Raw genomic sequence first — 21,003 nt, forward strand, 5'->3', positions numbered from 1 at the left:
AAAACTTACGTCACCAATACTACCGTTTAACTTTTGGATTTTTTTATGTTTTTAAAAGAAACAAAATACAGTAAAACAATCATTTTCTTAATATTTTAGAAGTATTTTTGAATATATGTTAAAATATAATTTATTTCTGTGATCAAAGCTGAATTTTCAGCATCATTACTCCAGTCTTCAGGGTCACATGATCCTTCAGAAAATCAATATAATATGATGCTCAAGAAACATTTATTATTATGATGATCGATATTGAAAATAGTTGTGCTGCTTCATATTTTCTTTTGGAAACCTTGATCATTTTTTTCAGGATTCGTAGACGAATATAAAGTTGAAAAGAACAGCATTTATTTGAAAAAGAAACCTTTTGCAACATTATAAATGTCTTTATTGTCACTTTTGATCAATTGAATGCGTCCTTGTTGAATAAAAGAAGAAAAAAATCGTACTTACCCCAAACTAAACTGCTGTATACTGTATATGAGCAATCGTTCAATGAAGCGACTCAGCGTTTCTTCATTTCTAGTTTTAAAATGACATTTTCAAAATTGTAATGGAGGCTTGGGCTCAACTGTTAAACTGTCAACTTAAGATTTGAAACTTAATAATTTAAATATAACAATCTTTGTTCAATATTATTATTCTTTTTTTCTAAGTGCCAATCCAGAACATGATAGCACACTTCATGATAACACACTGGAGTTGTCCATACCGCTGATACATGAGGTGGACACCGCAATCACAGGGTAAGACTTGCACTTCACGAGCTTAAGCAAACGTTTACTTGCTTATTTATTCACCCTCATGTTATTCAAAACCTGTCTGACTCTCTTTCCTCTGTGGAATCTCAAACAAAACCTAAAATACCTCAAATTTAGTCTATATGACTTGTACAGTACACCATATTCTGGAGCCAAATGATAACTTATGAGGAACTGCACAAAAATACAGTATACACACTTTCATTGAATGCATAAGACCAGAGTGAGCTTTCTTCACAACATCTCCTTTCACAACAAATCAATTCATACATGCTTTTAACATGAGTGTAAGTACATGATACTGTATAAGAGTTTTCGGTAACACTTTATTTTACTGTGTCCTTGTTATGTTACATGTACTTACCATAGTAATAACAGTAAATTATACATAATTACATGCAACTAACCCTCAACTAAATCCTAATCCTACCCTAACCCTATAGTAAGTACATGTAGTTACTTATTATTACTCAGTACCTAAATATATCATTACACTGCAACAATGACACCTTAAAATAAAGTGTAACCGAGTTTTCTTTTCCTTGTATTTGGTAGTGTATTCTTGTAACAGCTTGTAGTGCATCACACTGCCAGACATCTGATAACACCAGACACACATGTGGTCCGCTCAGTATTTACTTCTCATGTGCACATTTCTTTTTTTGGCTCCTGTTTCTTTTGCACCGCTGGAGTATTTCAAAGTTAAAGGCTCACAGACACTTGTTTCACGGAGATGAATGATGCTTAAATACACAACATGTTCTTCAGCAAGATGTACAGCCTGATAATGTGAACGTCCTCCCTGTAATGTTTTAGATGAGCGCGCCAGAGACTACACTTCAATATATAAACACGAACTGCAGAGGTTCGACGTAAAACCAGATCAAAGTCTGTTTTATGTCATTTAGCAGGTTAACTTCATATGTATTAGAAGGTTTCTGTAATCAGTTTATGAATATAAAGATTGTATTTAGTACATATAGACAAACCTATGCAACACTCTTCTGACATGGAGTATTTTCCAGGAGTTTGAACTATAAAAGCTGCAATGTTTTACTAAAATGAAGTATTCAGACAGTGGCACACTTACGTTATATTATAGATCAAAGCTACAATCAAATGAATCACATTAAAGGGCTCCTATTATGCTTTTTTGCATGTTCATCTTTCTTTAGTGTGTAATGTTTCTGTTTGAGCATGAAAAAGGTTTTCTCCAGCAGGAGTTATCCTCTATATCAGTGTCAGTGTTTCTGAACTCATGAAACGCCTTCATTGTAGTCTTGAGTTTCTTCCGGGAATGAACACGTCACAATATTCCTCATTTAAATAATGAATACGCCGAATAAAGGGGCGGGGCCTGGTTGAGTTAGTTAGTGTGTGTTGAAACTGGCGGTTATGGTAAGGGCTGGGACATTTCCCAAACATGCTCAACAAGTGCTTGACCAATCACAACACACTGCTCCAGCTAACCAATCAGAGCACATTGTGCTTTTCAGAAGGAGGGGCTTCATAGACCTCTTTTCAGTTAGCAAACATGGTGAAGTTTATTGTGGGCGGGGGCTTAGGTGGAGGCAGAACGTCCCTCTGGCCGCTTCACTAATGTTAGTTTGCTAGTTGTGTTAACTTGTTTTTTAACAATGACTGGAGAAAATCCGATTTTATCTTAATGTGCAAGGTCACTCACTGTTTAACGTGATTAACGTTAACGCTACCTCCGGTTGAGAAGCCTGACTACACCGACCCGATAGAGAAACTGAGCGTAAAGAGAAACTGAGGGCATATAAATCTTTAGATGCCAATAACTATGTGCTTGAATGTACAAGACTTGTGTGGTACGACCCAAGGTTCTGCATAGCCAGCGCCAAGACGACGACAATGTAAAGAGTGACATTACGGCGCAATTTTAATGATGTGAATATTTTCTAGAAATCAAAAATTCCAGTTACAGCATATTTATTTTTTTACTATGTATTTGATGACCCTTTCTTACCAGGTTCTTCAAAAAGTCTAGTCACAATCAATCAAAACAATGTATACGATCATAGATGATTCACAAATAATCACAAACGTTTAGAAAACCTTATGCGATAAAAATTAAAATTGCAGCCTGATTCTTGCACCCAACAACACAACAAGATGACATTTAATAATAATAATTTAAGCTCCTTACTATGTAGTTGAATCTGTGCTAGTTTGTAATGTCCGGCTCCAGTTTTCCTTTGTTTTGCCTCCAGCTAGCGCCGTGACGTCGGCTCGAAATTTGTCTATAGGGACAGGAACTAAACAGAGCGTTACTGACAGACTGGGAAGAGAGGAGCCGCAACAATGTACAATATATGAAAAATAATGTGTTTTGAACATTCATGCATGAAAACCTATTCTAGTAGAGCCCAAAAACAAAATCAAGACTTTGTACATAATATTATAGCACAATGAAGGATTGCCATATAACTGAGTGTCCGTTTCTGCAGTGTGGTCAACCCTACGTCTTTTGTGTATGGAAACTCAGTGGACCGATCACGCTTCCTTCAGCTGGAGGACATGGAGTGCAGCTTTCAGCCGCTCAACTTCACCTTTCAGGTATCCCATGTGTTCATAAGCTGTTCAGATGTGAAGTTTTTCTAGACTTTTTATTGTAGACTCAGACTTTAATGTACAGTAAACCCAACGGGGCGTCATATACTGACGCTTTTGACATTTCGTCTACATCCAACGCACATGGCACCCTTTAGCATCAATATGACACGCACAGAGCTTTGTTCGGTTATGGTTGGGTTAAGGTCCGGGTTAGGGTTAGACCGCTAGGAGGCGCCTTCTGGCCCATATCTATCTGCGTCTCATATTGACGCTAAAGGGTGCCATGTGCGTTGGATGTAGACGATATGTCAAAAGCGTCAGTATATGACGCCTTGGGATGAGATCGGGCTGGTAAACCCTGACAGAGTGACCAGGACCCTGATCCAGCAGGGTGTCGTGTGCTCTGAAGGGGTTTACTTTATAATAATGACTGGTTAACTGTATGCTATACATGATTATTTCCCGAATAAATAAAGATATGAAATATTGCTTTGTGTTTAAATCAAAGCACTAGAGATATACCCCCTCCCCTCTTTTTTTATCTCAGTCTGTTTAGTTATTGATAATATCTGTTGCTCCCCCTTCCCTGTTTGTTTGTTTGTTTGTTTGTTTGTTTGAATGGATGTTATATTGTTATATCCTAAAGACAATAAAACCCCTTTCACAGATTGTGATTATGCCTTTCCACAGTTTTTAACATTGCAAATCTAGAAAATATTTTTTTATGTTTTCATTTATTAGAAAACTATTTCATTTTCAGCTGTGCAGCAGCTCTACAGAAGTGTCATTATTCAGCTCAATTTACTGATTCAGTTTTATTGAGGGTAACATTAAACATACTTGATACTGAATTTTTTATGGAGTTTTGAGGCAAAACGTACCTGTCCAGTAAACATAAATTAAAACTCAAATGAAAAGCAGAAAAAAAAGCACAAAACTAATTTTTTGGGTCTTTTTCGGGGCTAAATAACTGCTGAGAGAGTGATGGCAATTTTGACGTCTTTCTCTCTTCTGACCAACATAATCAATCTCTCATTTTTTCCTCTTTTGGAAAGTCATAGCAGCACTATCATGATTTTTTTTTTTTTTTTTTTTTTGCTATTGGGTCAAATGTACACTGTAAAAAAAAAGTTATTTTAACTTAAAAAAGTAAGTTACCTTGTTGCCTTAAAATTTTAAGTTCATTGTAATTAAAAATTTGAGTTAATACAATGAAGAAGAATGGTTTAATAAACAGAAACTCAAAATAGTGTTATCTTCACACATTAGTTATCGAAGTTGATTTGACAAAAGATAAAAAGTTGTGATAATCATGAAAATATTTTTTTACAGTGTAGCTTCCGTTCAATACCCAACTATAGCAACTTCTGCTTCTGGAAACCCTGGAAATGTAAAAAAGGGTCCAATTAGTATCGTAATTTGACTTTAAAATGTCCAGTCCAGAACCAAGCTGCATTATAATGTGCTTTAAATGAATATGACGTGTACTATTTGCTGTGATTCATTAGCAGTTAGTTGTTGTGCTGAGCATAGATCCCAGTTTAAATCTGTTTCCCGTGTGCTGTTTGTGTAGGTGATAAACAATGGGCCCAGCAGACTTCCAGGCTCCACGATGGACATCAGGATACCCAACCGCCTGGCTGGGAACGGACCAGATATGTTCCATATCATTGACACACAAGTGAGTTCCTGCCACTGATGCTGTTGTTTATTTAGCTAGACTTCATTCTCAGCACCTTCTCATCTAAATGTCATTTGTTTCTGCTGTAAGCTGTTCTTCTGAGGTATTTTGTGTCACACCATGGCATTTTTGATTTGTGATTGGCTGACCAAGTCTCAGAGGGTTTGAATAATTTCCATGTCACTTCACTCATTCATTCATTCATTATTTCTTTATTTCTTTCATGTGGAGCAGCTTTTATTGCAAACCAAAATTAACGCAATTGCGTCATATCTGCATTGCCACTGTCAATTTCATGACCCCATCATCAATTATTTCTTACATATATTATTTGTTTATGAATCTGAATCAGTTACAGACACTTTTGAAATGATTTTGCAGCCTTGATGAGTGTCAGCGTAAGAACAGACTTATAGAGAGTGTTTAAGGCGAGACACTACAGGTGAATAGGGTAACATTTTCAACTAGCAGATATCACCATGAAACTTTCCCAGTTGATTACCTACATTAAGATGAGAAAAAAATGTCTTAAAAGTTTTCTGTAATTTAATGTTTAAATATGCAAATGAGGCATTATCTAATTAAATATGTGCTAATTTGCATATATTTTGAAAAAAACGAAATCTGAGTATTGGATAAAGCCAGGTTAAAAAAAAAAAGTCATTGTGTTTACATATTAAATGGGGGGGAAAATACAGAGGGATTTATGGATATCTACTTTTGTTATCCTGTAAATCAGAATATATTGTCAATAGCCTTAAAAATTAGATTTTCGCCATGTTTTTTTGGAATAAAATGTTATATAAATCAGGCTAGGAATAATATATTTACAAATCCCTCTGTGAATGTCTTCATAATATAACTGGTATATAATTGGAGTATGAGAGAAAAGTCTTTTTGAGAAAACGGGCTTTAAAGATTTAAATTTAGAGTTAAATCCCCCCTTTTACTTTCACGATTGGTTGCTGATAAAAAGGAAATGACCATATTTGGATCCGACAGCATTGTACAGGAGAGAGAGAGAGAGCTTCCCAAAGGTGTATGTGATGACGGGTGTATGTGAATCTACACACGCAAACAGAGACAAAGTGTAGTTAAATAAAGACCTAAATGTGTATTTCTGACTTTTTTGCACCAGAAGTCTGAAAGAAGACGTGTTATTGAAGACAAATATCCCAAAATCTAAAATTTGACCAGTGAAAAAATAACAATGTTTTTGCCTGCCGTGTCTCGCCTTAAAGTAACACCAAGTAACATTTCCTCTGCGGTCGCCCTACTGGTTGGAAGCTGAATTGTCCATTAGCGCTGTCGTAAATAATTTAGCCTACCGCAGCCTGGCTGTCGCACACGCGCACGCACACGCACGCTCGCTGTTGATCTCCAGCACCGGCTTTGGAATCAACAATGGCCACAGACAAGGTAGAGTATGATGCATGATTTACGCTTACAAACGCGTCCGAATTTGAGGAAGTGGTGGGGGGGAGTGACGTATGCCGTAAAGCACTCGAATTTTGTAGTTCTTTTTGTGCACGGGTTCCGACCCGAAACCCGAAGTTACATAGTGCCAGTAAAAGCGATACAGACCCCGTCAGGCTATGGCAGACGTGTCATTTAACTTATTTTAAGTCGATGTACCATCACAAGGGTCTTGGAAATATATTATGAAGGTTGAAAAGCTACTTAGTGTTACTTTAAGAGAAAAAAAAATCTTGGAAAATGTCTTGATGTAAACGTACATGTGGCAATCATGGTACAAGTAGAACAACTCATCCTGGATTGTTGCATTATGCCTATATTACATGCATTCACTTTTTCAATAATTCAACAGTCCATTGTCAATTTTGCCTTACTTACAATATATTACGTGTAAAACATTTTTTCTACTTAAGGTTAAGTATGAGATTACATGTATTATATTTACCTTATAAAGTACTTCATAAATGTCACAATTGTTGCATGTTTAGATTTTTCAGCTAAATATACAGCGCTAGGCTTTTTCTATATCGTATCTATAGAAATGAGGGCGACGTGTTGATTATGTTCTTTTCACATACAGTGTGGAGTTTAGAGAGGTCAACATCCTCAGGCTTATAGACGAGGTGCCATGGATAGTGCCTAAGTTAGACTCACAACAAGCTTCATATCGAGGGCAGAAATTCAAGACCAGCACCGCATTGAAATGTTGATTTAACCCTTACAGCGGCCATATTACTAGATCAGGGAAGGGATCAACCTGTTGACTGTGAATGGGAGGACAGGGGGGGTTTGTATCCCACCCTGTACGCCCCATATGGAATCACTTACGTGGGATTAGACGGCTTGCACGAAAGGGTGGAATGGGACACTTGGGGGAAAGCTTCTGTTCACCCTGACTAACCTGTAGCACAGTGGCAATGCCGGGTAACCCGAGGAGGGGATGTTCCCACGGACCGCACAAACACTCGGCCTAATTAAAAATGCACACGTGGAGGAATTCCACTGCTCACATGGCTGAGAACATATGGGGCGTTTTTACATAAACAGTTTGGGCTGGTCCCTCGACGCTGAGGAGATGTCTCAAATTAGTGAGGGTTACGTGACATAGCTTTTTTCCAAACCTAGAGCTGGTTATAGTCTACCTTCCAATGCCACAAACATGCTTTAACCCTGCTTTTGTGTTCGGGTCAATTTGACCCGCATTTAAACTGCTTCAAACACTAGTTAAATTATTCATTTGACTTTTTCACCTTCAGGGTCATGAATGTGCAAGTTGCGACACACACACACTGTAAAACTTATTTTTGAAAGTTATTAATAAAACAGATTGTTGGAGTTTGTTTTATAAGAAAACATTTCAGTCATTCTACTTCAAAATTTGATGTTTACCGTAATCTAATGTGTTACTTGCCATTTCTTTGTTAAAAAAAATGTCAGTGTAGATACAGTGTAGTTGTGTGTAGTGTAGTATGCACAAAATGCATACAGTTTGTTTCTGCAGTGGTGTTTTAGGGGTCAAATTGACCCCCATTGGTTTACATGCAATTCGCCAGAAATCGACACTTTGAAAAACAGCAAAGAGCCAAAAAAAAAAAAAAAACTTTATTATAGCTTAGACTAAAATATGAAAGATATATATATATAATTTGGGTTTAATGTGACCTCTAACAGCAAAAGAGGACCTATTTTATTAACAAAAGCAAATGCTTGCAAAAAGTGGATGATTGGCAAGTACAGTTTTTTTTAACATACTGAACATGTGCTTTTGCATTACAGTTTACACAGTTTATCTCGTGTAGCCAGAAATGTTTGCATTCACATAATTGTATAGTGTATACTTCTGGCCTGATTTTACTGCCTATTATTTGGACTGACATTCGTGTTGAGAGCGCACATACAGTATATAGACTCATTGGAAAAATTTGCCTCTACCTACATTTTTGCAAATTGTATACATACTTTTTTTTATGCACTGCAGTAAAACACTAACTATTTTCAATCCTTTTCGCACAAATTATGATTTCAATGGCTATTAATAAAGGATTATTTCCGCACGGTTTCTGGGATAATACTGTTGTGACCTCACAACACTTTTACCATAGTACATGATTTGTAAACTAATACATTTTGAAGTTTGCATCACATAATCGGCTCCATATGTATGACTTTTCTTCTGAAGCCATTGTTCGATAGCTCACCTGGTACAGAATTGCACTTACAATACGCAGTCCTGTGAAACACTAATCACTAAATAAGAGCTCAAAGATTTGTAGAAGCAAACTAAAAATGTTCCTTGTGCACGTTTGCTTTTCTCAACACTGTCGGTTGGGTTTATTGTATGTGGTACATTATTTTCAAACGCGATAGAGCATTAATCTTTTACCATTTCATTTCCTGAACTGTCGCTATGCATAATAACATAATAAAATGTTGCCAGATTCATGTTCATCTGGTTCGGATAAAAATTAAATGCACATTTAGTGGCACTCACTGGACATTTCACAATTCAAACGTGCAAAGAAGCAATATTTTACAGTTATGTCGCCAATTCAATAAGCTTGGGTTGTATATTTCTAAAAGCGCTGTCTAGGGAGGCAAGTCACTAGGTTTTGAAACGATACTGTAGTGGAAATCAGCCCGGGAGTAAATGACTCGCTGTAAAGTAGGCTTGTTAAGTCGTACATGAAACAGGCTGAGATCCTTTCCTTTGACTTGAGAGAAGACGATGTGAGGCAGGGGTGCCCAATCCTGCTCCTGGCGATCGACTGTCCAGCACAGTTCATCTCCAACCCTAATCAAACACACCTGCCTTTAATTTTCAAGTGATCCTGACGTGCTCTGAAGACCTTAATTGGTTGCTTCAGGTGTGTTTGATTAGGGTTGGAGATGAACTGTGCAGGACAGTCGATCGCCAGGAGCAGGATTGGGCACCCCTGATGTGAGGTCTTTAGATGCTTTACTCTATGGAGGTCTGACTGGAAAGGATGCGAATTAAAGAAAGAGGTGAAGTGTTCCCCGGGGCCAGAGGGGTGGAGGGGGCAGCGGGACATTAAATCACTCCAGATGGGACGCGCTGTCAGAGAAAGGCTTCTGATCTCCCACTGGGAAAGAACTTCCTCTCGTTATCTGAATTACTCAGCAGGTCTGACTCTGAGCTCACTGGATGAGTTACAATGTCAGCACATCACCTTTCAATAATCCTACCCAACCACTGGCAGTTTGCAAATGTAAAGAATTTGATTTAAAATATAAATGGACATATTTTGATATGTTTATGGACATATTCTATTGATGGTGGCAACAGTAATTCATTGTTTTACATTTACATTTATGCATTTGGCAGACGCTTTTATCCAGAGCGACTTACATTGCATTTCAGGGTACACATTTTTAGTCTCAGTTCTTGCTTTCCCTGGGAATCGAACCCATGACCTTGGCGTTGCAAGCGCCAACGCTCCACTGTTTAAGTGTGTTTAAGCCTCTAATCAGTGCCTCCAGAAAAACGCGATTATGCGATCGCATGATTCAATGCATAATCAGCCAAAGTCCGCATATTTATGCGGGGGGCGCATTTTTTCAAATACGCCGCACTTTCGCCGCATAAATTGCAGATTTCCGTGCGCAAAATATGCGGGCTTGCATGATTTCATAATCCCCGCATTTTCGTTGCAAAAAGTCACATATATTTTAGCAGAAAGTTGAAAAATGTTGCGTTTACTTCACACAAGCGCAGCCATTTGCCCTGTTGCCATGGGAACGTTATTAAGTGACGTAATTGCGCGACATCATTGAAAAGCTGCAAACCCCTCCCCGCGATGCTGATGAAACCATGATGAAGCCCGCAAATCATTCTCATTTGCTAACAAACATAAGCGCAAAAGACCGCGCAAAGCAGTTTCCCAGTGTGTTACATGACAGTGGGGGCAAATTATTTTGTACTATTTTATTTTGACCACAGGCGGAAGTCGACGCTGGACAACCACTTTGCCACTTTGTCATTTTTACAGAAGTTGTAGCATATTCATTTTGTTACAGAACTTGTTCGACTCATCAATGTTTTGCAAGTTTGAGCCATGTGTTTATTAAGGTCTGAAATAAAACAAGATGAGAACTTAAATATTCCCAGCACTTTATGTGATGTAGTATGCTTGCTTATCATAGGAAGTAATAAGAAATTACTTCTTTTTTTTTCTCTCTTTTTCATCAAACCGCAGTTTTTGCAAGTTTCCGCAATTTCATCGCATAAAATTGCATAAATATCCCGCATATTCCATCGCATTTTTTAAGAAAAAGTGCTGCATAATCAAGGATTTTTGCCCGCAACAATCACAAAAAAACTATGCGTTTTTCTGGAGGGACTGTCTAATGGAACTGTAAGCAGGTTTATTATAGTTAACTAAGTAGTATATGAATGATGCTAAAATAACACTGAATGTGAGATGCGCCCACAATGAATTTGATCTTGTTCTGTTTGTCTGCAGGTATCAGAAGGTCGAGGGAACTGCACGTGGCACAAGAACCCCAAACCCTGCACAATCCCACAGGACAAGGAGAGCATCTTCCACACCATTTTTGCCTTCTTCACCAAATCCGGAAGAAAAGTTCTGGTATGACAAAGGACTTATTGGGAATAGTTACAAAAAAAAAAGAAGCTCACTGTGTGAAAATGGCATCCAAATGCATTTAGCGTTTGGAAATAAGCCATATTTGCATATTTAATGTAGTTCGACAGCCCTTTTTGTCGACGCATTTGTAATAGTGCAGTGGTTCACAGCATCTAATGCCCCCAAAAACACTCTCCTCATTTCACATCAGTTTTTGTGCTGAACGGGTGAATTTTGATGGTATACTGTGTCAACAGGACTGCGACCGGCCTGGCAGAGCGTGTCTAACTATTTCCTGCAGTCTGGGCTCTCAGGCTAAAGAAGAGGCCACAAGTATAGATGTGCAAATACTACTGAACACTGAAATAATACAGAGGGTGAGTAATTGGCCTAATAATGTAAAAAAGTTATTGTAATGTCAATGCAAGTCATGAGAGTGTGGTGAAGGAAATTCTGTGATTTTAATTTACTGATTCAAATTTTAAATATTGCAGAATTTAATACTAAATTATCATTTAAAAGTTAAACTAGTCAGGCTACCATAAGAAGTGTTTTTGAGCAGCAAATCAGCATATTAGAAAGATTTCTTAATGATCATGTGACACTGAAGACTGGATTAATGATGCTGAAAATTCAGCTTTGCGTATATTAATATATATATAATATACAACTAATAAAGCAGAAACCGTAATCAAAATCAGTGCTAAACAACAGTTTTAACACAATATTTTGCTACAAAAAAGACATGGTAACTGGAACAATTGAGCAGTGCCTTAACATTAATCAATTAGACTGATTTAAATTGGGCTTTGTGTCTGTCTGTAAATGTGTCTGTCTTTATGTGTGGTTAGCAGGACAGCTCCTCTGTGATCCAGTTTGTGACGCGAGGTCACGTCCAGCTGGACGACAGGGCCGTGGAGGTGTCCAACGGACTTCCAGAGGAGATTTCTGTAAGTGATCAAATGGATGAATAATCTAATCCAACAGTCAGGCATTTCTTGCCAAGCATATTTGTACCGTTACTGTAAATACACTCAAGAAGACTCAAGCCGACATGCTAGTGGTTTTCCTTGTGCGATTGAAACCGGTATGATTATTGTCTTTGAAACCGATCAGGACCCCTGATGCACGGAAGAGAATTAAAATGTCCGTTTGCATGATTCGGAGCTCATCAACTCGCAGTAGATGTGGGTCGAGTTTGCTGTTCTTCTGGGAGTAGGAGGCTTTTTTTACTCTACAGCTGTGCTCAGGAACAGTCGCCTCTAACTCTGCAGACCTCGGCGTGCCGATTGATTGGAGGAATATGGGACGTGTTTCAGTGGAGCTGATGGTGTCTGGTGCCATGGCATCTCACTCAGACCTGCATTCAGCTGATTGGGTTTCTGACCCGGTTTCAACCAGTGTGCTGGCCAATTCCTAATAGGGGTGTTTAATGGGTCTGTGCCCCTTCTGGCCTCGGCACTTAGGAAATGCATCAGTCCCAGAGCAATCTTTTATTAAGTTGCACAAGACAGTCCCTCGGGCAAATGGTGGACATGCAACTCTCATTTAGAAATTGCATTAATACCACGCAGTCTTCAAATGTATCATTTCCATCATGTTCACAGCCACCTAGACAAATTGGAAATGACAGACCGATTGTGACCGCTAAACCTTTATATGCTACTATAGCTTTACTTTAGAGTTCGACTGAGTCAGCTGAACTCAGCTTTAGATATATTTAGTGTGATATTTATATCTTACCCTTCAGTTTCCATTGTTAGACAAGAATAGAAGTGCTATAGTACTGTTTATCTCATAGACACAGCACACAGTGGAAGATATTATTGCTCTTTCATAGCTCAGGATCGACTTCATCTCTGAAGCTCCTAAAAGTAAATAAATAATGCTGGGGGAAAAAAACTGGCAAATCTGAGCAGAGTTTATAGTTTCTAGAGATCATAACACAGATACTGAGGAGATACTGGGGTCTCAGGAGACACATCAGAGAAGCAGGACACTTCTTCAAAGGCCTTCATTACTGCTTAGAAGAAACAACTGAGATATTAAAGAGATCTCATTTGTGATTTTACATGACTGCTGGTCGTGACCTGTGGTATTTTATTTCGGCCCTCATATTCAAGGAGTGAAATTGTGGTCATAAGGTGAAGCGAGATTCATCTGGGCTGGCATCTCTCTCCAGACTGGGATTTTCTGCTAGCTTTTCATGCAACATTTACATCCAGATCCATTGAAGGAACTGTTGCTCTCGCTGTGTTTTTGTGATGGTACATTGTGGTTTTCAGAGGAGAAATTCTTCCACATTTTACGGTCAGCAAGCACGTATGCCATATAACACATATTGTGCATAAAACTGTGTACAGTATGTATGCGTTTCGAGTGTTATTTAGAAGAATAGCATCCTTAGATAATGATAAATAAATGACCTCTTACTGACATTCTACAATTCTACAAAACCTTCACGGATGTGTGTTTGATTGATTTGTTGACTTGAAATCTCATTTCCCTTTGATTGAGTCAATGCCTAATATACTGTAGACTCAGCGCAGACATTATAACATTCAGGGAATGACACACTGAATCATACAGTCTATAAAATCAGATCTTTGGTCCCACTGAGAATGACGTTCTCTAATATGTTTATTTAACTCAGTGAGGTTATGACGGGCTCTGCTGAATGTTGTGTGTGTGTTCACTCTCTTGCAGCTGGTGTTTGAGGCTCTTCACAGTCAGGAGCCCAGGGGTTACGTGGTGGGATGGATCATTGCCATCAGTCTGCTGGTTGGGATCCTCATCTTTCTGCTTCTCGCTGTGCTGCTCTGGAAGGTACCGTACCGCTTTAGACAACACATGTTCCTGGATCAACATCCGTGTTGGTTCTGGAGGAAATATTCGAGGTTGCTGTTGGATTTAGGAGCTTGAATAACATTCTTATCAGCATTTCTCTCTGATTTTAGAAGTAGGTTAGAATTAGATTTAGGGTTGGCAGGAGTGCAGCAAACGTTTAACATGTTTAGATATTTCACCACCCACACTTTTTGGGAAATAATCATATTTTATGAGTTCCGGTCACTGTGCAAAGGAAGAAATAGGAGCCGTCCACATACTGTAAAACAGCGACTGTAAGACCAAGACCTATGCAATGAATCTATATCACTATTTTTCTTTTAATTTGTAATAATATTTACTATATTTTTTTATTAAATAAATGCAGACTTGGTGAGCAGAAGAGACTTCTTTCAAAAAATATTGAAACATTTAAAAAACACATTTTTGACAGGTAATGTTAGTTTTATGAATTTGTATTAAATCATAAAACACAGAATCCAGAAAAAATAAATTAAAATACGCAGAATTTGGGGGGGGAAATTAAACTTATTTCATTGGGCCTTAAATGAAAAGGTAGTAAATGGAGTTTACTTGTAAACAAACAAGTTATATTTACACTGGACACAGGACTGAATCGGGTAAACAGTAATCGACTAGTGTTACCGCACACTTATCTGCTATACGGCAACTAATTATTATTTATGAGCCACGCTGAAAAGCTTTATGATTCGTGTACGCCACACTTTTCAGATCGTTCCTAAGGCCTTGAGGATTGAGTACAACAGCGTGAACAACATTATCAACACGTCATTTCTCTTGATTTTAGCGTTATGCTGAATAAACATTATTCCAGAATCAACAGAAGATGGTGAACCATACACATGCTCATACTAGGTGTCCTCCCTCATTGCTCCAACACACAGAGACGTCCAGTCCAAATGAGCTTGTTTGCTTGTCATGTTCACTTTGTCTTTTCACATGAGACCCAGTACAAATCAAAAGCCTGAAGTGGTTCCTGTTAGACAGCAGTTCAGTTCTTGCAAAGTAAATGTCAGCAGAGAATGTGACCCATCAGGTCACGGTGTGTTGAAAGAGTACAACCACCTGCTCATGTGCAGCGTCCCATTACAGTTAAATTAGCACTGGGTTGCTTTTAATATCCTCTGACAAAAAAAGGCACAGTTAAACGGATGTGGATGATCTGTTTTTTGTTTGAAGTACAGTAACAAAACCTCAGTGAAATGATGCAGTACATGAATGACGACTTGGATTATAATTAGTGCATTGATGGTCTTGGTACTTTAGATTCAGATTCAACTTTATTGTCATTGTGCAAAGTAAAAGTACAGAGCCACTTTAGTTTGGAAATATACTTCCCTCAGCTAGACTTTGCGGGAGTCATGTATTGGGTCACATGTCCCTTAGACCCTCATTCACACACTACTGTTGTTTTTCTTGGCCTGAGGGGTCAATAGAGAGCTTTAGACCGACTGTAAAGTGAACAAAACACAGCGCTGACAATAATTTACACATACACATAAAAGTGAATCGAACGGATTTCAAGGCTTCTCGAACAAGACCTTCTTTTCTTTTCCACTCCATTACTTTCCAGCGGGAATACTAGAGCAAATCCTGGAATGTTGGTGTAGGGATACTTTCCCCCCCAAATCCCCAAACTGCCAAAGTAAACCTCCTCAACATGAGCTGCACATGTCCAGCTACTCCAGCTTCAGGAAATGCCTGGAGAGAGCCGGGGTCTGAATCAATAAACCGCATTCAAACAAAGACAAACCTGTTGAGTCACAGGAAGAGGAACAGCACATTTCCTTTACAGTAGCGCTATCTGTGTCGCCCATCCCACTATTTATCTGACTCCCAGCCGCTCCGTTGGCTCGAACTACACAGAGATAGTTCACTCAAAAATGACATCATTTACTCTCTTGTTGCTCAGAATCTGTGATTTTCTTTCTTCTGAGAAACACAAAGGAGTTTTCCATACATTAAATTGCACCATATTCCACTGTGTTTATATATATACACTCTAAAAAATGCTGGGTTGTTTCAACCCAATTTTGGGTAAAATATGGACAAACCCAGCCATTGGGTTTTTCAATTACATTTTTAACCCAACATTTGGGTTTGTCCATATTTTACCCAAAATTGGGTTAAAACAACCCAGCATTTTTTAGAGTGTATATATATATATATATATATACACAGTCGTGCTCAAAATTAATCATACCCCTTGTAAATATGATCAAAAATGGCTGTAAAAAATAAATCTGCATCGTTTATCCTTTTGATCTTTCATTCAAAAAATTGGCAAAAATCTAACCTTTCATTTAAGTAAAAGTAAAAGTAATTGTGGCCAACGTGTTTTGGAGAAAAACATTTATTTCATAATGTGAAGCGACTTACATTGCATTTCACACATTTATTTTCTTATCAGTTCTTGCTTTCCCTGGGAATCGAACCATGACCTTGTCGTTGCAAGCGCCAATGCTCCACTGTTTGAGCTACAGGACAAATGTTTCCCAAATTTAACTGAAAATGCAACTTTTAATGACTTCTGCAGTTTCAAAATTATTCAACCCCCTGAATAAAATCCTTCACAACAGCACAAATCTGCAACAACAACAAAAAAGGTGTTGTCTCAAGCACACCTGATGCAACTAATGAAAGGCTTCATTAGTTGCACCAGGTGTGCTTGAGCTAGCACACACGAAATAGAAGTCAAAAGAATGGTCCAACACGTTAAGAGAAGATTTCATCGCTCTTCACAAACAAGGAACAAAAAGATAGCAAATGCACTAAATGTTCCTAGAGACACCGTTGGATGCATAGTTTGCAAGTTCAAAGTTAAGGGAACAGTGGTTACACTACCTGGACGGGGCAGAAAAGGGAAGCAATTAATGGCTGCAACCAGATTTTGGTAACACTTTATTTTACAGTGTCCTTGTTACATGTACTTACCATAATAATAACAGTAAATTATGCATAATTACATGCAACTAACCCTAACCCAAATCATAATCCTACCCTAACCCTACAGTATGTAGGTAGTTGCTTAATATTACTCAGTACTTAAATATATAATTACACTGTAACAATGACACCTTTAAATTAAGTGTAACCCAGATTTCTGAGAAGGCAGGTTCAGAAAAACCCTTGAGTGACTGCAAAAGACCTGCAGCAAGACATGCTGGCCACAAGCACTGAGGTTTCAGCTGCACAGTAGACATGTACTAAACGCATGTCTCCAACTACTGACCCAAAAGCACATGAAAAGTCAGCTCCAATTTGCTCAAAATCATATAAATAAGCCACAGAAGTTTTGCAAAACTGGAACTTTTCGGCCCTATGGATCAGCGGCGTGAAATGAACACTCTGCCTACAGTTAAGCATGGTGGGACTCAGTGATGCTCTGCGGCTGATTTACATCCTCTGGCACTGGAAACCTGCAGCGTGTGGAAGGCAAGATGGATTCATTGAAGTATCAGGAAATCCTATAAGAAAACTTCATTCCGTCAGTGAGGAAGCTGAAGCTTGAGCGTCATTGGATCTTCCAACAGGACACCGATCCCGATACCTCAAATTCCTTGGTTTCAGAAGAAGTCTCTAGTGGCCATCACAGTCACCTGACTTACTGTAAACCCCATAGAAAGTCTCTGGTGGGATTTGAAGAAGGCAAACCCAAGAATATGACTGAACTGGAGGACATTGCTCATGAGTAGTGTGCTAAGATTCCCCAGAAACTCTGCCAGAAGCTGGCGTCTGGTTCTACATCTCGTTTGCAGCAGCTCAACAGCCTAAGGAGGATCTACTAAGCACTGAAGATGCTTGCCATGAAGAGTTGAATAATTATGAAACTGCAGAAGTCATTAAAAGTTGCATTTTCAGTTGAATTTGGGGAAACCACATTTGTTGTGTTGAGATATTTAAATTACTTTTGTTTGATTTGTTCACTGCAAACAGCTGAAAGTCCGTAAATTTTGCCAAAAACTAAATCCTGATTTGCAATGGGGGTTGAATAATTTGTTTGTATTGCAACTATATAGTTATTCATTAAAAAACTTCCCCTCTGCTGTTGCTCAAATTTCATTAGCAATTCAAAATATTCATGTGTACACATTCAATCCAGGCATTGATGACACCTAATACCATTGCTATTGTACATTTATAAGATGTATGAATATTGTTGGATACCTATATGATAAAGCATTCCTCTTACAGTTTGAATATCATCAGTCATTAGGGATTTCATAATGAAACCTTATGTTAGATCAAGACCTTCAAAAAGTGTGGTATTTTCATAGACTATATTTAATTTGATTAAATGCATATTTCCATGCCCATTCCTCTGACAGCAGGATTGCATTAGCTTGAGTGTATCTGATCTGCCAGTTAAAAGAAGTAGTTGTCCTTCCTTTTTCTACTATCGATCAAAAGTTTGGGGTCGGTAATATTTTTCAATGTTTTTGTAAGAAGTCTCTTCTGCTCACCGAGGCTGCGTTAATTTTAACAAATATACTGTACAATTGTGAAATATTATTACAATTCAAAATTATGCTTTCTATTTAAATATGTTAAAAGTGTAATTCCCGCGATCAAAAGCTGTATTTTCAGCATTATTACTCCAGTCTTCAGTGTCACATGATCCTTCAGAAATCATTCTAATATGATGATTTTCTGCTCGTGAAACATTTCTGATTATTATCAATGTTAAAAAAAACTGTTATGATGCTTCATATTTTTAGGGAAACTGACATTTTTCAGAATTATTTAATGAATTGAACAGCATTTAATTAAAATAGAAATCCTCTGTAACATTATAAATGTTTCTTTTGATCAGTTAATGCATCCTTGCTGAATAAAAGTATGTTTTTACACTATTGAAAGGTAGTGTATTAGCATGATTTTTTTGTGAAACGGGGTGTCATTTTGTCAGCGAGTGTCTACATCTGTCCGCTGTCACACCCTGAATGTTGCTGACACAATTATTTGTGTGTTTTGCAGATGGGATTCTTCAGGAGGCATTACAGAGAGATCATAGAGGCGGAAAAGAACAGGAAGGACAGCGATGAAAGCTGGGATTGGGTCCAGAAGAGCCAATGAGAGCTTGGATTGGGTTCAGAAAATCCAATAAGCTGCTACCTTCATCACGGCTCTCTCCTAAAACCCTCCAGCCTTCCATATGTGGAAGAAAAGAATATTCTCCAGATTTTTCGGAGGTTTGACACTTTTTTTCATTGATGGTGATCTAGCTGACGTTTAAGGTGAGCGTGTGGCCTGCCAGAAAACACTCGGAATACCATTGATCCCAATGGGACAGGCCTCTTGAAGAGACGGAAAGAGAGACTTCCTGAAAAGGAATGTGGATATTGTGTCAATACTAGCAGACAATTACAACCCTCAGGGCGCTGTTGAAAAGCAAAAAAAATCTATTTTTTATAAAATGTATTCCATACTGTATAGAAGAGAGCTTCAAGAGTTGTTTTTAAAGCACTGATGACTGACACATGCCAAAGAGAAGATGTTATTCCTTCACAGTGTTTTCAGATGAAGGGGAGACCTTGAAGATGGATTGTATCTCTTTATCCCCTCAAGTTTTCATTTACGGAGAATACATAGCGAACGTTTGTGTCCTTCATGATTCGGACAACTCTCGAGCTACTAAATGTCACGAGCAAACAAGAATGAACCGTTATCTCAAACATGTATCAGACAAACTGCATCCCTGCAACGGCTCGAGTTGTTCACTTCAGTCCGGCTGTGCTAAAAACCAGAAAGAGAAAAGCATCCGTTCTCGGCTCAAACACGTTTTGTTCATGATATGTGAAATTCACAGCTTGTTCTGCACTGGATATTGACCCCACTGAAAGATGCATGATATTCCAAAGGAGAAGTCGTCATTATCTTTCACCAAAATATATGAACTTTCTCTGTCTGTCTTATTTTCCAACCACTTGTCAAATAGAAACATTTCATTATCTAATCAATAATAGATTCAATGAATCAAATCCCACCCTATTCTCCTCATTGAATCATTTTTCACTCGCAATGTCGCAATTGTTTGACTTAAGATCTCAAGATAAAAACAAGTTATGAATTACAATTCAAGTTTAAAAATATTCTTTTTGGACTTGCAGCATGTTCTGTTATTCTTCTAGTCAGTCTAACATCATATAGTATGTGTCTCCTGCTTTTTAACAAATCCCATGACACGTTTTTTGACGTTCAGACTGCACGTGTTTTAACCATGTAGGACCTGCAAGTGTGTAATGGCCTAAAAATAGGTGGGAATGTGCAGTACTTCATCACTGGGCACAAACTCGTATACTTTGGATCTTATGAGAACAGCTTGTTTAGACTTCACTGTACATGAGCTGTTCGCTGTCAGACTTCACATCCATTAACCGCTCAAGCAAAGCGTGTTACCAATCCAGACACGGCACGGAGCCCAAAAAGTTTGATAGCTTTTTAATATAGAGATTTTAAAATATCTCTTCTGAAAGACAAATGGAACTGATGTTGTTTTAGACGTTCATTAAACTTGGTTGCTTGTTTTGTTACATTTTCCATTTCCCTCTCATTTTGGAGGGTTACTTTGAAAGTAAGGGTTTACCAAATGAGCAATAGCTTTGCAATTGGATGTCAAATAATCTCTGGAAGATTTTTCAATAAAATAAAATAAAAATATATATAAATATCACCATAGCATGGCAAAAACACGTCTGCTTTTCATGTCCGGCCCAACACCAGGTTCTTGCATCGGTGTGTTTCAGAGAGACACATACTTGACATTGTAAGTGTGTAACATAACTGTGAGTGTTGTTGCCATTATCACCTATTTTGAGCATTTTAGAATAAACTACTGTCACTGAATTTCAGTTTTATAGATGTATTGAGAAATATGTTTGTTGTACAAGCTCAAGCTGTATATTTATCTACTGAAACTGCCATTTTAAAATTAAAAATCACAAACAGATGTTTCGTCTCGGTTTTGTTTCGGTGCCACCCAAAATATTTAGTGTGTTGCTTGTAGCACTGAGGCCCTCTAGTGTAAAACTAGCGT

At 38.1% G+C, this 21,003-nt stretch overlaps 1 protein-coding gene across 2 annotated transcripts in view; it reads left to right on the top strand.

The window, feature by feature from the left end:
- The window catches only part of itga9 (integrin, alpha 9), a 92,697-nt gene extending 71,781 nt beyond the window's left edge, over nucleotides 1-20,916 (top strand). The window contains exons 21-28 of one of the 2 annotated variants that reach the window (XM_079634986.1): nucleotides 657-746; nucleotides 3,233-3,341; nucleotides 4,912-5,019; nucleotides 10,977-11,102; nucleotides 11,357-11,476; nucleotides 11,951-12,049; nucleotides 13,806-13,925; nucleotides 18,945-20,916. In XM_079634986.1, coding sequence (XP_079491112.1) covers nucleotides 657-746; nucleotides 3,233-3,341; nucleotides 4,912-5,019; nucleotides 10,977-11,102; nucleotides 11,357-11,476; nucleotides 11,951-12,049; nucleotides 13,806-13,925; nucleotides 18,945-19,043 — 871 coding nt within the window. In that variant the 3' untranslated portion in view covers nucleotides 19,044-20,916. The remainder of the gene's footprint in view (nucleotides 1-656; nucleotides 747-3,232; nucleotides 3,342-4,911; nucleotides 5,020-10,976; nucleotides 11,103-11,356; nucleotides 11,477-11,950; nucleotides 12,050-13,805; nucleotides 13,926-18,944) is intronic. The other variant, XM_079634987.1, reaches the window with a different exon arrangement.
- Nucleotides 20,917-21,003: the final 87 nt, after the last annotated feature.

This window comes from Phoxinus phoxinus (assembly GCF_949152265.1).
Source record: "Phoxinus phoxinus genome assembly, chromosome: 14".
Taxonomy (NCBI): domain Eukaryota; kingdom Metazoa; phylum Chordata; class Actinopteri; order Cypriniformes; family Leuciscidae; genus Phoxinus; species Phoxinus phoxinus.